At 48.0% G+C, this 15,631-nt stretch overlaps 1 protein-coding gene across 6 annotated transcripts in view; it reads left to right on the top strand.

The window, feature by feature from the left end:
* Positions 1-15,152, top strand: part of ZBTB40 (zinc finger and BTB domain containing 40) — an 80,830-nt gene extending 65,678 nt beyond the window's left edge. For 5 of the 6 annotated variants that reach the window (XM_029228452.1, XM_029228455.1, XM_029228451.1 and 2 more), the window contains 6 exons: positions 2,554-2,718; positions 5,304-5,518; positions 6,743-6,905; positions 7,610-7,696; positions 8,921-9,147; positions 10,951-15,152. In XM_029228452.1, the coding sequence (XP_029084285.1) occupies positions 2,554-2,718; positions 5,304-5,518; positions 6,743-6,905; positions 7,610-7,696; positions 8,921-9,147; positions 10,951-11,145 (1,052 nt within the window). In that variant the 3' untranslated portion in view covers positions 11,146-15,152. Of the gene's footprint in view, positions 1-2,553; positions 2,719-5,303; positions 5,519-6,742; positions 6,906-7,609; positions 9,148-10,950 lie in introns of those variants that run through there. The other variant, XM_029228456.1, reaches the window with a different exon arrangement.
* Positions 15,153-15,631: the final 479 nt, after the last annotated feature.

Genomic DNA, 15,631 nt, shown 5'->3' with positions numbered 1-15,631 from the left:
TCCATCCACCTCACTACAAATAACTCAGTTTTGTTTCTTTTTATGGCTCAGTAATATTGCATTGTATATATGTGCCACATCTTCTTTATCCATTCGTCTGTTGATGGACACTTAGGTTGCTTCTATGTCCTGGCTATTGTAAATAGTGCTGCAATGAACACTGTGGGACATGACTCTTTTTGAACTATGGTTTTCTCAGGGTATATGCCCAATAGTGGGATTGCTGGGTCATATGGTAGTTCTGTTTTTAGTTTTTGAAGGAACCTCCATACCGTTCTCCATAGTGGCTGTATCAATTTACATTCCCACCAACAGTGCAAGAGGGTTGCCTTTTCTCCACAACCTCTCCAGCATTTTTTGTTTGTAGATGTTTTGATGATGGCCATTCTGACTGGTGTGAGGTGATACCTCGTTGCGGTTTTGATTTGCATTTCTTTGATGATTAGTGATGTTGAGCATCCTTGCATGTGTTCGTTGGCAATCTGTATACCTTCTTTGGAGAAATGTCTATTTAGGTCTTCTACCAGTTTTTGGAGTGGGTTGTTTGTTTTTTTGATACTGAGCTGCATGAGCTGCTTGTGTATTTGGGAGATTAATCCTTTGTCAGTTGCTTTGTTTGCAAATATTTTCTCCCATTCTGAGGGTTGTCTTTTCGTCTTGTTTGTGGTTTCCTTTGCTGTGCAAAAGCTTTTAAGTTTCATTAGGTCCCATTTGTTTATTTGTGTTTTTATTTCCATTACGCTAGAAGGTGGGTCAAAAAGGATCTTGCTGTGATTTATGTCATAGAGTGTTCGGCCTATGTTTTCCTCTAAGAGTTTCATAGTGTCTGGCCTTACATTTAGGTCTTTAATCCATTTTGAGTTTATTTTTGTATATGGTATTAGGGGGTGTTCTAATTTCATTCTTTAACATGTTGCTGTACAGTTTTCCCAGCACCACTTACTGAAGAGGCTGTCTTTTCTCCTTTGTATATTCTTGCCTCCTTTATCAAAGATAAGGTGACCATATGTGCGTGGGTTTATCTCTGGGCTTTCTGTCCTGTTCCATTGATCTATTTTTTCCATTGATCTACTGTTTCTGTGCCAGTACCATACTGTCTTGATTACTGTAGCTTTGTAGTATAGTCTGAAGCCAGGGAGCCTGATTCCTCCAGCTCCGTTTTTCGTTCTCAGGGTTGCTTTGGCTATTCGGGGTCTTCTGTGTTTCCATACAAATTGTGAAATTTTTTGTTCTAGTTCTGTGAAAAATGCCATTGGTAGTTTGATAGGGATTGCACTGAATCTGTAGATTGCTTTGGGTAGTATAGCCATTTTCACAATGTTGATTCTTCTATCCAAGAACATGGTATATCTCTCCATCTGTTTGTATCATCTTTGATTTCTTTCATCAGTGTCTCATAGTTTTCTGAATACAGATCTTTTGTCTCCTTAGGTAGGTTTATTCCTAGGTATTTTATTCTCTTTGTTGCAATGGTAAATGGGAGTGTTTCCTTAATTTCTCTTTCAGATTTTTCGTTGTTAGTGTATAGGAATGCAAGAGAATTCTGTGCATTAATTTTGTATCCTTTACCAAGTTCATTGATTAGCTCTAGTAGTTTTCTGGTAGCATCTTCAGGATTCTCTATGTATCGTATCATGTCATCTGCAAACAGTGACAGTTTTACTTCTTTTCCAATTTGGATTCCTTATTTCTTTTTCTTCTCTGATTGCCATGGCTAAAACTTTCAAAACTATGTTGAATAATAGTGGTGAGAGTGGGCACCCTTGTCTTGTTCTGATCTTAGAGGAAATGGTAAGAAACCCTTTTTTTCTTAACAAAATCTTGTTCCAAAGTGTAACATATAAAAAATGAAAATGAGGTGGATTGCCCTAGTTGAAGTCACCCCTAGGATCTGGGCTGTCTGGACCCTCACCTTATTGATTTTCCCATTTCTCTATTAGCCCATAAGGGAGACTGAAGGTACATTTGGTCTAGCATTTTTTTACAAATGCCGATTTTCCAGACTTGCTCTTTACCGGTATTTTCTAATGCTCTCTGGCAGTCTGGTCATTGTATTTTCATTAGTGCATGAGGAAATAGAGAAGCCAAGAGAATCTTTATAGCAAGTCGCTGGCAGAAAGCTGTCATTCTTTTCTGAGTCCATGTCTGTCATCTTTATGTGCAGTTGCATTTCTGCCCTGTATGTTTTTCAAGGGATCCAGGCTCACATCTTTCTGGGCTCAAGGATATATCTGTTTCCTGGGAATGGAATGAGCTCTTACGTACTTGTAGTGGCCAGATTAACAGATGGCTAGTCTTGTGTGATGAGAACTCTGTCCTTATCCCTCAGGGTAGGGAGACACTGATACCCTCCCTGTGTGATCAACTGTGTTTGTGAGGTACCATCTGATAGGATGGCTCAGACCTCTCACCCAGTGTATTACAAATTGCCTCGTGTTTTACTGTCATCTCCCAGATTATATTTCCCTGTTGTGTGCCTTAGAATGTGATTTTGTTTTTATGAATGCCCTAAATGTTTAGTGCTGCCTCTAATAAACTCACGTATATTTCCAGGAAAAATGTATGCGTGCCAGTACTGCGATGCTGTGTTTGCCCAGTCCATTGAGCTGTCCCGCCACGTGAGGACCCACACTGGGGACAAGCCATATGTCTGCAGAGATTGTGGCAAGGGCTTCCGGCAAGCCAATGGCCTCTCCATCCACCTGCACACCTTTCACAGTATGTACTGAGATTGTGGATATTAGGCACTCAGCACCAGGCCTGGCGCTGGGAAGGCACGCAGCAGTCATAACAGAAGTCATTACTCCACTAGAGCTGGGCCCCGTTCAGTGCCTTCCCCTCTCCTATTCTCCTGCAAAAGCCAGAGTCCCTCATTCCTATTTCAAGAAGAATCCCATTTTAACGTGTCATTGTGTGATTCTCTGTCCAGGCTGTTTCCTTGTCTTCCGTTTTAGCCCACCTGGCTCTTTTTGGCTGACAGAGGCCCATTATGTTTGAAGGAAAGAGTCTTTATAACAGACAGGCTCGCAGAGCACCAGAATATTTCCATTTGTCCGCTGAGCTTCGTTTTCCTACTCCCACTCTCATCTTATGGTCATAACCTGCCTTTCCCCATAGGAGCAGCCTGGACGCTTTCTGAGTTAATGTGTACCACTGTGAGTGGTCCCTAGTCATGTTCCCTTAAAAGCCTTCTGCCCAGCATTCTCTTCCAAATGCCTTGTATTTACCCAGTTAGTAGGGTCTGCCCCCATCTTTGTCCCCTTCTACTAGAACGGATACAGACAAAAACACACTTCCATTCAGCACACACAGGGGAGGAAGAGGAGATTTTGTGACTCCTCATCACATCATCAGGAAATCGCCAAGGAGGCATCCGCTGGTCACGTCACATCATCTTCAGCTGCCCTTGTTGTAGCAGTCATGTGGTCAGCACAGCCCAGCAGCGAGCTTAAGAGCTTGGGCTCTGACATCACACGGGCCTGGGCTTGAATCTTGAGTACTCTGCCACTTACTTCTTTTAGGCCTTAGACAAACTTCTTTACCTTTTTAAGCCTCTTATGCCCCTTCTGTAAGGTAGAGAAAATAGTAACACTACCACATTGGGCTGTTGTGAGAATAAAAGAGATATCACACATAAAGCATGAAGCTCCATGCCTGCCACATAGAAAATGCTCAATAAATGCTAGAGAGTATTGGTGACAAGAGCAGCCTTCTCCAGTGCCATCTGTCACCATAAGAGCCTGCCTTTTTTTTTCATGCCATGCACCTTGCATACCCTTCTTCCCTTTTCCCCTCCCTACCTTTGTTCCCCACACACCAGTTTCTAACTGTTGGCAAATACAGTATCTCACAAACATGTGCTTTCTGCCAACACATTCAAGTCTGTTGTCAGCCAGCCAAGAAGGCACTTTGCCAGAGCTTGTGTGTGCCCAGCATGTGGCTGGGCACTGGGCAATACAGGAAAACATAAAGTGCTGCCCCCCACTCCCCCCGAGGAGTTTACAAGGTTGTCCAGCAAATCCAGTTGCAGTAGACTTCCAGGTGAGTGGGATTTGGCTTGGATCCAGTGCCACAACTTTGAAGTCCTCTCAATCTCTTTAAATGACATTCCGCTTTAGTCTCCTTTTCCCAGTAGCATCACATGAAGTCAGGAAAGGAAAGGGGAAGACATTATCAATTTTCAGAATAGAGAAGACCCGAAAAACTTTGCCATGACTTGGAGCGGATCACCCAAAGCAGGCCCAGCATCCAGGCCCCTCTCTCATTGACTGTTCCTTGCCTGTTGCATAGGATCACATCATTGCTTACGGAGAATTCCTTCCGAGTATCTTAAAAGATAGTGTGAAACTGAGATCTCAAGAGCTCACGTCCGCAGGGATACTAGTTAATGATGCCGAGTGCTGCTGTGTGTCAGAATCCCTGAATTAGCCTGGATCAGCACACACATAAGATTGGCTGATGGGCTGGGCCTTTCTGTGGGCAAAGGATTTTATTATTCAAACGTTTTACTTTCTGTTACCTTCAGAAAAAGACTGAACTTTCCTGCCACAGGGATGGCAAATGTATTCTTCATCAGTGCTAGTTCTTATTTTTGAGGTCCCACTGAGGAGTTGCCTTGTCCAATTCAGCATGCAGCTCAGAGCATGACCTTGGGAGTGAAAGCTGGGATTGTTACCCAGCTCAGCAATATCATACTTGTGCCATTGGGCACTCTCTAAACCTTGATTTTCCTAATCTATAAAATAGGACTGGTAGTAGAACCTACACGTAGGTTATTGGAAGTTTTAAGTGATTTAATATATGTAGGCACTTAAAACACGCATGTCACTTAATAAACATTACTTATGAAAATGTTTTTGTTGTTGAATCTAAAGTGGGGATCAAGGAAGCATTCATCCTCTGCATTGTACTACTGACAAAAAAGGAAATAGTGATGCTTTGGGTAGTATGTGGGAAATCTCTACAGAGAATTAGAAAACCCCAAAACACCCACTGCAGGCAGGGGAAGAGCAAAGGTGATACTCCCTGGAAAGTAGTAAGATGGAATTTAACTTGTAAGATGTAAGATGAGGAATTGAGGTAAACTCATGCTCAGAGGTGGTTAATCCAGAAGCCTCAGAGGAACCCCACCTCCCAGGATGAAAGTAGGAGGTAGTTAGGTGATGGATGCAGTGATTTCTGGTCCTTCGAGTCTGTCACCCTGCATGACCTCTAAACAGTCTGGCTTCTGGAGCTGCACACAGAAAACCACTTGTCACTGATTGTTGCCTGTGGTGTCTCCCTCCCTCCCCTCATGGAACCAGACATAGAAGATCCATATGACTGCAAGAAATGCAGGATGAGCTTCCCCACTCTGCAGGATCACCGAAAGCACATCCACGAGGTGCACTCCAAGGAGTACCACCCCTGCCCCACGTGTGGGAAGATCTTCAGCGCCCCTTCGATGCTGGAGCGGCACATGGTGACCCACGTCGGAGGGAAGCCCTTCAGCTGTGGGATCTGCAACAAGGCCTACCAGGTGAGCTCAGCTTCTGCGGGCACCTTTCCCGGGCCCTCATCCACTCTCCCTTTGGTCTCCCTTGGCCCCCGTGTTTGTGGCTTGCAGAACACCTCTTGTCTCCAGGATATGACCATTTGGCCGGTTCTCATGAAGAATGCAGCCGATAGGTTATTCAGATCCTCTGTGGTGACCTGGTCAGAGTGGGGTCAGTGGGGGAGCTTTAATTGGAGCCAAGAGTTCTTGCACTTCTTCTCTTAGATTTCAGCCTTGTCCTGAACTGAATCCTGCATTTTCCCTGGATATTTACATTCTTTAGAACCTATTGATCCCATGTGTTGAGGGATGTGAGAATGACACTGGGGTGTGTAACACTACCTGGAATTATCTTGTTTAGCACAATTATTGGTGTTTTGTGGAGGATTTTTTAACTCCTGGGGAAGAGCTCTGCTTTTTTACCTTAGAGTTTGCTATGTAATTGAAGGGAAACCCCATACAGATCTGAAAAGAAACCACTTCTTTGAGAAACTCTAAGACCACAGAGAAAAGAATGGCCCTCGCTGGCATCTATAGCATTTGGGTACAGAGAGAGAAACCCAGCAGCTAATTTCAGCTCAACAGAAATTGAGAGCTAACTTTGTTCCAAGCCTTGTGCTGTGACGTTAGGGTTACAGAGCTGGGTAAAACCTGGGCTTGGTCTCTAGGAAACCATGGAATTGTACAGAGAGTGTTGCAGCGCTGCTCTGGAATCCGGGAAGAAGGGGGCACTGGCTTACGGAGTAGGGATAGCACCTGCCCCTCTCCAGCAGGTTTCCCTGCTGCACCCTGGGCCTCTGACAGGCAGCAAGACAGCTCGGTGGTGAAGCACAGATTCTCCATTCAGAAGGCCAGGGTGTGAATCCTGGTCCTCCTGTTTACTGATCATGTGACCTTGGACAAGTCACTTCACCCCTCTGTGCCTCAGCTTCCACGTCACTGGAAAGAGCCTAACACCTCCCTCCTAAGCTTGTGAGGAATGGGTTTCTGAAGGCCCCGGCCCTGCCCTGTGGTGACCTCAGTGAATACACAGGTGCCTTGTTCCCATGAGCACCAGCGTCCCCTCACATGTCAGCACTCACTGTGGTGGGTAAGAGTGTGACTCCAGGTCCATAAGCTTCCCTGGGAGCGCTTTTCTCTCATGAGGCTTTGTGAACTCTCCAGCTTGCTAGAACATCCAAGACCTAACATTTGCCACATTCCTTTTAGCAATTGTCTGGTTTGTGGTACCACAATCGGACCCACCACCCTGACGTGTTTGCTGCTCAGAACCATCGATCTTCCAAGTTCTCGTCACTCCAGTGCAGCTCCTGTGACAAAACCTTTCCCAACACCATTGAACATAAGAAGCACATCAAAGCAGAGCACGCAGGTGAATTGGGGTGCCCTGGACTGGGAGTGGGGGCTGAGGAGTGGAAGGGGCTTGGTGACGTAGCATCCTGGGTTCCAGCCCTAAATCCCTACTTCTAGTGCTAGAGTGTGGTGTGCTGCAGTGACACCTTCTTCCTCCCCAGCACACCGGCAGGTGCCACGTCAGTCCATCAGTAACACTAGCTTGAGTAGCAGTAGTTCTTGCAACTGGAGACCTAGAGCAGTGTGACTCCTGCCAGCCTCGGTGGTGACTGGTCGTGGCACATGGGAAGGGTGGCACACAGGCCAGGGTGGGAATCCTAACTCTAGCTGTGTGACCTTGGCAAGTGACTTCTCTTTCTGAACCTGTTTCCTTTTCTTCAGAAAGTCAATTATTCATACCTGTGTTACAGATAAACTGGGGGATGATCACAACAGCTCGCAGTTATGAAGTGTCTCCTGAGTGTGCGGCACTGTGCTCAGTGCCCACGCGTGTTTTCTCCTTTAATTCTCACAACAACCCTCTTTGCATCCGGGCACTTGGATCCAGATCTGACGCTCTTTACCACAGATTGCACTAATGTAGCATAGGTATCAGGTTCCTGGCACTTCGTAGATGCTCGCTAAGTGTGAGCCGTCACCCCGCCTCCAGCCCTGTTACTCCCCAGGCTCAGAGAATCTTCCTTTTGTTCTTTCCCACCACTTCTTTGCTCGTGTGCTTCTCAGATATGAAGTTCCATGAATGTGGCCAGTGCAAGGAGCTCTTCCCCACGCCAGCTTTGCTGCAGGTTCACATCAAGTGCCAGCATTCAGGTCAGTGCCCCTTCCAAGATGCTCCTGAGCTGCACTGCCCAGGGACGGGTCTCGTCTCCACCACCTACAGCTGCGCGACCCAGGCTAAGTAGCAACTAACTTGTGCCTCGGTTTCTTCATCTACAAAACCGGGACGCTTGCAGTGCCTACTTCATAGGGGAACCGTGAAAGTTGAATACGTTAGTACACAGAAAACACTTAAGGCCTGGCACCAGTAAGCATCTCGTAAGCGTTACCCATGATTATCATTGTTCCTGCTGTACCTTATCAAATCTAAAATGCCAGTTCTATAAGAGGCACCATTTTTAATGAACCATTAAGAAAGAAAAACTGCTTCCAGTTAAACTATGCTTTCTTATCACTTAGAGTTTGCAGGTTATCCTAAGTGCTGCTTTGGACTTAATTTGATGTAGATTTTATGCACTCTTGTATGCATACATAAAAAAAGGAAACGTAAGAAATAAGTTGATCAACGTAAGAATTCAGCTTCCCAGAGTAGCTCTCAGTTCAGATTGTTGGCGTGAGTGTTATTCCACATGGTGTTGCCCTCCACCATCAAGAGCATTGGTGATGGAGAGCACGGTAAGGTGGTTTTGGTCTCTCAGGCATTAGCAAAACTAGTCTTCTGATTCCTGCTTTGGGAATGTAGCTGAACATCCAACCCTTACCTCCTCCCTCTGAACCATTTGTTTCCTGTGAGTTTAAAACATGCACTGCTCCTGTCTTAGGGCTTTTCTTTCAGACTGTGGACATGCATTCTGCAAGTCTTGATGCTGCTCCTTTAGATGTCTGTGCAAGTGCACTTGTTGACAATTACACCCACCTCCGTGGCCTGTAACAGTAGTAAGATGCCATTGATCCCATTTCAGAGATGTTAAAAGGTGCTTCTTAGAATTGCCGAAATAAACATTGTCAGCACCATTCCAGGTGAGTGAATAATGGACTTTGGCAGAGGCAGATTTAGCCTGAATGTGATGCTAATGAAGCTGTGCCTTGGAGCCTTGCACTTGGTGGGACCCTTCCAAAGACCTGTCCCTAATCCTGTATGTGTAATTTTGTATCAGTCTTCCTAGAGAGGGCTCCCCAAATTGTACACGTTCCAGGCCCCACAGGAGCTGAAGAGCTGCCTCTGGACCTGCCTGTGCTCCTCGCCCCCCCTTGCACCTTCCTCTCCCCTCCCTCCTCTCGTTTCCCTCAGTCACTCCCTCTGTCCCCCTCCTCCAGGGTCACAGCCGTTCCGGTGTCTGTACTGTGCAGCCACTTTCCGCTTTCCCGGGGCGCTGCAGCACCACGTCACCACTGAGCACTTCAAGCAGTCGGAGAGCACCTTCCCCTGTGAGCTCTGCGGGGAGCTCTTCACCTCCCAGGCCCAGCTGGACTGTCACTTGGAGTCTGAACACCCAAAGGTGACGGGCACTGAAAGCCAAGTGGCCGCCTCACAGATGGTGCAGGTGATTCTGGGGCCATCAGATATGAGGGTGCTGACACGGGGTCCCTGAGGCTTCTCTGGAGGCAGTCCCATCACGACACCTAGCCTTTCTCCCCGGGGCTCTCAAAGGGCCCCGTGAGTGATGCATTCATGACCAAGAGGATCTTGCAGAAGAGTCTCTCTGGACCTCTTACCAAACAGAACAGAAAAGTCTAGCCTCCTGGTGACTACATGTGAAATGGCCCCTGAGTAGAGGGAAGCTGGAACAAGAATTTTCAAAAGCAGAATGACATTGGCCTCTCCTCCCAATTCACACACTCCCTCACCTTCTGCAGAATACCATGGGATGTGGTAAGAGTTGCAGGAAACTTGGAGGAGGGTAGATGAGCTCTTTGTTGAGACCACCTTCAGCTGAAATGCTTTGGTAACTCCTCTGGGCTGGGCACAGGGCACATTTGAACGTCTGGGCTTCTCACCTTTACCTGGGTGTAAAGCCCCCCTCTTCTGATATTTCAAGGCTATGCTTGCTCCAGCCCCTCTTTGTGTCTCTAGTTCTATTACTGCCTTCCCGTCTTCTCCAGAAAGGGTGGGCAGGAAGGGAAAAGAAACTCCATTCTGTTGATTGACAGTAATTTGTGAATGGACGGGAGAGGAACTGTGAGCTGGCTGGGCCGCCCCCCGTCCTGTCCCTTAGAGCAGCCCCTTATAGCTGTGTTCTTACAGGCCTCTGTGGGGAGCAGAGGGCAAGTCAGGCAGCCAGGCCTCTGGGTGCCAATCCTGCTGCCATTTCAATGAGAACAGCGCTGCTGTTATCTTTTTTATATATTAGGATTCTGGGTAAGATGTCCTTTGGGGCGAAAAAAAGATTCCATTGCTAAAAGAAAAAGAAAGAAAAACAGTTTGAAAACTGCTGTCCTAGATGATTTTTTATTGAACATCACAATTGGTCTCTTCACTCCTACAGCAGAGACATGGCTGAGCTTGGCATCTCCATTTCTGCCCACCCAGGTCTAGTGGAAAGCACTTTCTGCTCTCGGCAGCTCTCGAGATCCAGGGTTGCTGTGCCCTCTGCGGGCGCTCTGTATTGAAAACATCCAGCTGTTCCGAGCTCCATGGCTCAGAAACATCAACTCGGAGGTTCAGGCAAGAACTGAGTGTACTCAACCAGACTAGTTCTCCCTGAGATGGGAAAGTCATCTTTAACAGATGCTGCAGATTTGGAAGGGGTGTGTGTGGCCTGTGGAGGAGAGAAGCCAGTGCCCTCCAGCCTGGTGAGCTGCGTGAGGGAGCTGACAGAAGCCACATTTTGTCTACCTGTTCTTCTTCCTATAGCCATTAGCTCTGTAGCCACGTAGCCTCCAAGTAGGGCTCTTAGCCTGATCAAGGTCCAGACATGCCACCTTTGGCAACCCGAGGCTTCTGGTAAACCACTCCCATTTCCATGGTTCAAGCATGACACGAACCACTGTGATTCAGTAGCATTCCTTTCACACGGCACTTACTTCTGCAGTGTAATCCTCAAGACAGGAAAGCCCAGTGTGAGAAACTGAGCCGGCGCTCACTGGTGCGTAATCAGAGTCCAGGCACCCTGAGGTGGCGTACGGAGCTAAATTACGGCAGTTTGGCACAGAGTTACCTGTTTGCCTGCCTTCTCTTTTGCATCACTGGTGTGTTAGACTTGCCTCTTCCCATTAAGCACATGTAACTGCTCTCCTCTGGTGAAAACATAAGTATCATCATTACAGAGTGAGATGAAAACCATGTAAGTTCTGGGGAGCCAACTGTGGACGCTGCCGAGAGCAGCCTCACGGTCTTTCCCTTTCAGGTGATCCAAACCCCAGAGCCGGTGGCCCAGACGGAGCAGGTGATCACTTTGGAGGAGACCCAGCTTGCTGGTTCACAGGTGTTTGTGACATTGCCAGATTCGCAGACATCCCAGACCAGCTCTGAGCTTGTGGCAGTGACCGTGGAGGACTTGCTAGACGGTACCGTGACCCTAATCTGTGGGGAGGCCAAGTGAGTGGCTGCTCATCGTGGAGGGTCCTACGTTTGCAATAGAGAGAATGCTCCACACTTGCCTTTTGCCCTTCCTCCCTCGATGTCCTGAGTATTGAGCATCTTAGCTTAGCACCAACCTAAGTGGTCTCACTTGGGAAACGGACAGAAGCATCATGGTTCTCATAAAACCAAGTCTGAGTCATCAACACCAATGTGACCGCCCTCCGTAGCAGGCAGGCCTGTTCCTCACAGGCCTGCTGCTGTGGCCTCTCTGACACTGTCCATCCCCAAGTGGAGTATAGCTTCTGAAATAGAGCCTGAAAGAGCAGTGGAATAAGAGCTGGTGACCAGAGTAACCAGAGCGGTGTGATGTGCTGGCAGCCCTCAGCATGCAGAGCAGCAGCTCAGTGCAGGACAGTGGCCCACAGAGTGGGGCTGCAGGTGCTGCCAGTGCCTTCTGGCCATTTAAAAATGAGAGAAAATAGGGGGCTTCCCTAGTGGCGCAGTGGTTGAGAGTCCGCCTGCCGATGCAGGGGACACAGGTTTGTGCCCCGGTCTGGGAAGATCCCACATGCCACGCAGCGGATGGGCCCGTGAGCCATGGCTGCGGAGCCTGCGTGTCCGGAGCCTGTGCCCCGCAACGGGAGAGGCCACAACAGTGAGAGGCCCACGTACCGCAAAAAAAAAAAAAAAAAAAAAGAGAAAAGCACCATCAGACCATCTGGGGATTCCCAGCCTTGAGCACACTCAGCACCTCCCTCACGTCTGTCATCCTTCCAGCCTCCTCGCATGGTGGCAGTAGGACAGGTAGCAGCATGCTGACACAGGAAGGCTTCATTTCCATGCTGAGTCCCACCTTGTCAGTATAGTCAGCCATTCCCCAAACAAAGCCTTTGGAGTGTTTCTTCTGGGAGTGTTCAGTGTGAGGCCATCTAGCTGCAAACCGTCTCTGCCTTACCAGGAAACTCTTCATGGTATTCTGCACCTGAGGCTGGTTCCCATAGCTTTTCTGTGGTGTCCTCAATCCCCTTTCCCTAATCAAAGCCTAAAGCTTCTACCCAACCTGGAAGCCTCGTCCCCTCCCTGAGGAGCACGTGATACATGTAACGTAGCAGTGAACCAGCACCAGGTGGAGTAGCACCCGTGGTGGCCCCTGAGTCTTCCTCCTGCCAGGGTCTTCCCCTCCTGTGAGTAGCCTGTTGTCTGAGCTCTTTCCAGCTGCCACTGTGACTGCAGGTCAGTGATCCTTTGGAGTCTGAATTTTACAAAGCTTTTTCATCTTCAATTCCTAAAATATGATCTGATAATTAATGGTTTATGGAATCCATTATGAAGTGCAATTAGATGGAAGGAATGACTAGCATTTATCTTCCTTTCCCTGATGGCAGAAGGTTGAAGTCTGCTAGGGCAGTGTTTACACACCCAGCACGGCTCCCTGCCACCTTGTGTGGTTGACCCCCTGTGGAAGGTGCTGCCCAGTTTGATCACTCACCCTCAAAATACAGGCTGGCAGAAGACAAGGCCACCCCTTCTTTCTAAGCACATTTCACATCACCAGGTACCAGCAGGGGAGGGGTCTATCTGGGTCATGGTCGCTACTTCTGTCGCCATCACACGTTGCTGGAAGGGCAGAAGGTGGGACCTTAACACTGCCAGTGTGTCTGCTGGCATCCATCCTGCTCTGTGCAGGCAGCTGGGCCAGCTCACCCCGCCTCCAGTTGTGTGCTCATTTTATGTGCAAATCACTTGAGCTAGTCGGCTCAGGGATCCTCCCATTCTGAAGTAAATGAAGTTTTCAGAGGCCAATAACTGACCAGAAGATGGTGCTCAAACCTTTAAGACTTTGCCTCCCTGTGAGGCCCTCACTGCTTCTGCCAAGGCCGTCTCTGTCTTCTTAAGGGTTTTCAGTTCTGTGAGCTGTCGGACTGGGATTGCTCTTGATCAGCAAGTGATGAGATGGCACCGAATCTCCCCTTGGCACCAGATAAAACCCATTGAAAGAGTGGAGCAGCCCTGCTTCAGGGCGTGGAGGCCAAGCCCGGCAGATAAGAGTGCGTGGGTGGGTGGGAACCGCAGCGTTATCAAAACTTCTTCCAGCCAAAAAAAACAAAATAAATTTAAAAATTAATTGCTGAGGACCTGTAGGGGAAAGTGATTTTTCTTTTTAAAAAGTCTTCTGAATAAAGAAAGCTATAAGCTTTAAACCCAACTTCCAGATCTTTTCAAGTACTGAGGCACCCTTCCTCAGGTTGCTGGTGGAGACCCAGATCGTGGCAGGACACTCGTTTTCTTCAGAATCACCAGACTCACAACTCGCTTTGCCAAGAGCAGACAGAGCAGTGGGATATGCTGCCGGCTGCACCCTCACCCTGTGGCACAGCCAGCAGGAACACGAGGCCTGTGCTGGTTCTGGTTAACATGAGCGAAAGGTCCGCCCCGAATTTCGTCTCTGCTCCGAGTGGGCCTCGGCAAGCTGCTGCGCCAACAGCGCTTTTACAGTGCTGCTCCCTAGAGACACCCAAGCCTGGATTTTATTGTAGGAAGACTTTTTCTAGCCCTACTTGGCCATTTTATTCTTTTCTCCCACTTCTGCCCAAGAGACCTTCTGCACTGCTGCCACGGAGGACATGTTACCAGGGTCCCCTTGTCCACATCACTTGCTCTCATGTGGCAGTGGTGGCCTCTGCCTTGTTGCCGTGGTGCTGCCCTTGTGGCCTCAGGGCTGAACCCTGGGGGCACTGGCAGTGGTGTAGAGGAGTCTGTGGACTTCTTGGAACGCATATTTATTCAGTAAGACCCCAACTCTTCTCTGCCTCCAGAGCTTATGAAACACCTGGTGAGGAGGAAAGGGCAGACAGATTCCAAGCTGGAGTCTGATTCCGTGGGGATCACTTACGGAACGGCATTTGCCCATCCCTGATGAGTGAGACAGACAGCAAATAGATGGCTCAAGAGCGAGGATCGCTCTGGGAAGATGGGACTGTGCAAGTGTGTGAGCAGAGCCTGAGGGGCAGCAAAGGGGCAGAGACTTGTTTATTTTATAAAGCCTGAGTCCAGCAAGTGCCACAGTCTACAGTGTGAATGCCAGGTTCCCTGGTCATTCATGTCCTCTCTGAGGAAGCTGTCTGACTCTCCCCTCCCACCAGCCATGGAATGTATTTCAGCTTCATCCCCCAGGGAAGAGCCCTGAGAGTTACGGACTGAGGGTGAAATAGATCCAGTCAAACGGGTAAATGGGGAGACAAGGGCCCTGTTCTCTGCTCATGGTGTAAATCGAGGAGAAAGATGAGATGGGCCCAAAGAGTTTCTCTACCCCAGGTGATGCTGCAGTCACCATAGGCTGATTACTTATTAATAATATGGGGTGGGGGATTTAACTCTCACGTGCCTGAGATCTAAGAATTGACTAAGGGTTGGAGGAGCTGCCAGCCTTACCTAGCATGGTTCTAGGGGACAAGCAATATTTCTATTCAATTGGGACTAGGAAGTTGGACAGTGGTGGAGAAAATCCTGGGATGCTTTAATCAGTCCCCCCAAAGGAAGACTTCAGCAGCCCCTGCCCTGCTCCGCTTGGCCTAGTGTATTGCAGGGATACTTGGGAAGTAGGGAGAAAGTGGGAGTGAAAGAAAAATTAGGGGTTGAGGGGAGAATTTTGTTGCCATGGAAAACCTTGGGGCTGGTAGGACTTGGGCCAAAAGCTCAGAAGCACAGCCAGAACTCAGAAACTTGCTACACCTATGACTTGGCCTGTAAGGAAGGGAGAAGTTGCTGTGCTTCGGGGATTACATTGTTGGAAAAAAAAAAAAAATTATCCCATCAGCTAATTTAGATTGCTTCCAAATCATGGAAATGTTGCGTCATTTCCCTTACAAAGGCCAGTCACACCTGCTACCACCCACGGTCAGGACAGGGTGCACATGTCAGGCCAGGTCAGCCAGCACACGATGGCTGTTTAAATTGGATTACAAACCATTGTTCGTGTTCAACTTGCACTACTCTATGTAAATAAAATATGTACTTTGAAAAAAATTATGCTGCACGAGTTTCAAATGGACTGTGATGCTGTAAACCTGTTTTCTCTTTGGTTCTGGGCAGCTGTCAGATGGGACCAGGCTTGATAGGCCTGGTTTCCTAGGGGCTATTGTGTACCTGCAGGCCTTGTTAGCATGGCCTGGGAAGGACAAAAAACTCTCCTGTCGTGTGGAGTCTCATTTTTCTAAACCCTCGTTCCCAGGGAGCAAGTGTGGTGCAGGGTTTCAGAGACAGGCTTTGGTGTCCAACCTGGGTACATCCCAGCTGTGCCACTTTATGACTGTGTGACCTTGGTGAGATACTTGTCCTCTGTGAGCTCCCTCCTTCCAGCTCCCGTTCACAAATGGAAGAAATTATTGTATTTACCCCACAGAATTGTAGTACTAATCAAAAGCCTAGATTTAATGTTTGGTGCTTGGAATTTGGTGTTGAAAATTTTAGTTGTAATTAATAAAGTCCTTCACATACAGGTCAGC

Source organism: Monodon monoceros, unplaced genomic scaffold (genome assembly GCF_005190385.1).
Source record: "Monodon monoceros isolate NGI ecotype Baffin Bay Population unplaced genomic scaffold, NGI_Narwhal_1 Super_Scaffold_18, whole genome shotgun sequence".
Taxonomy (NCBI): Eukaryota; Metazoa; Chordata; class Mammalia; order Artiodactyla; family Monodontidae; genus Monodon; species Monodon monoceros.
The sequence above is the reverse complement of the archived record's forward strand: the minus strand, read 5'-3'. Positions and strand labels throughout refer to the sequence as shown.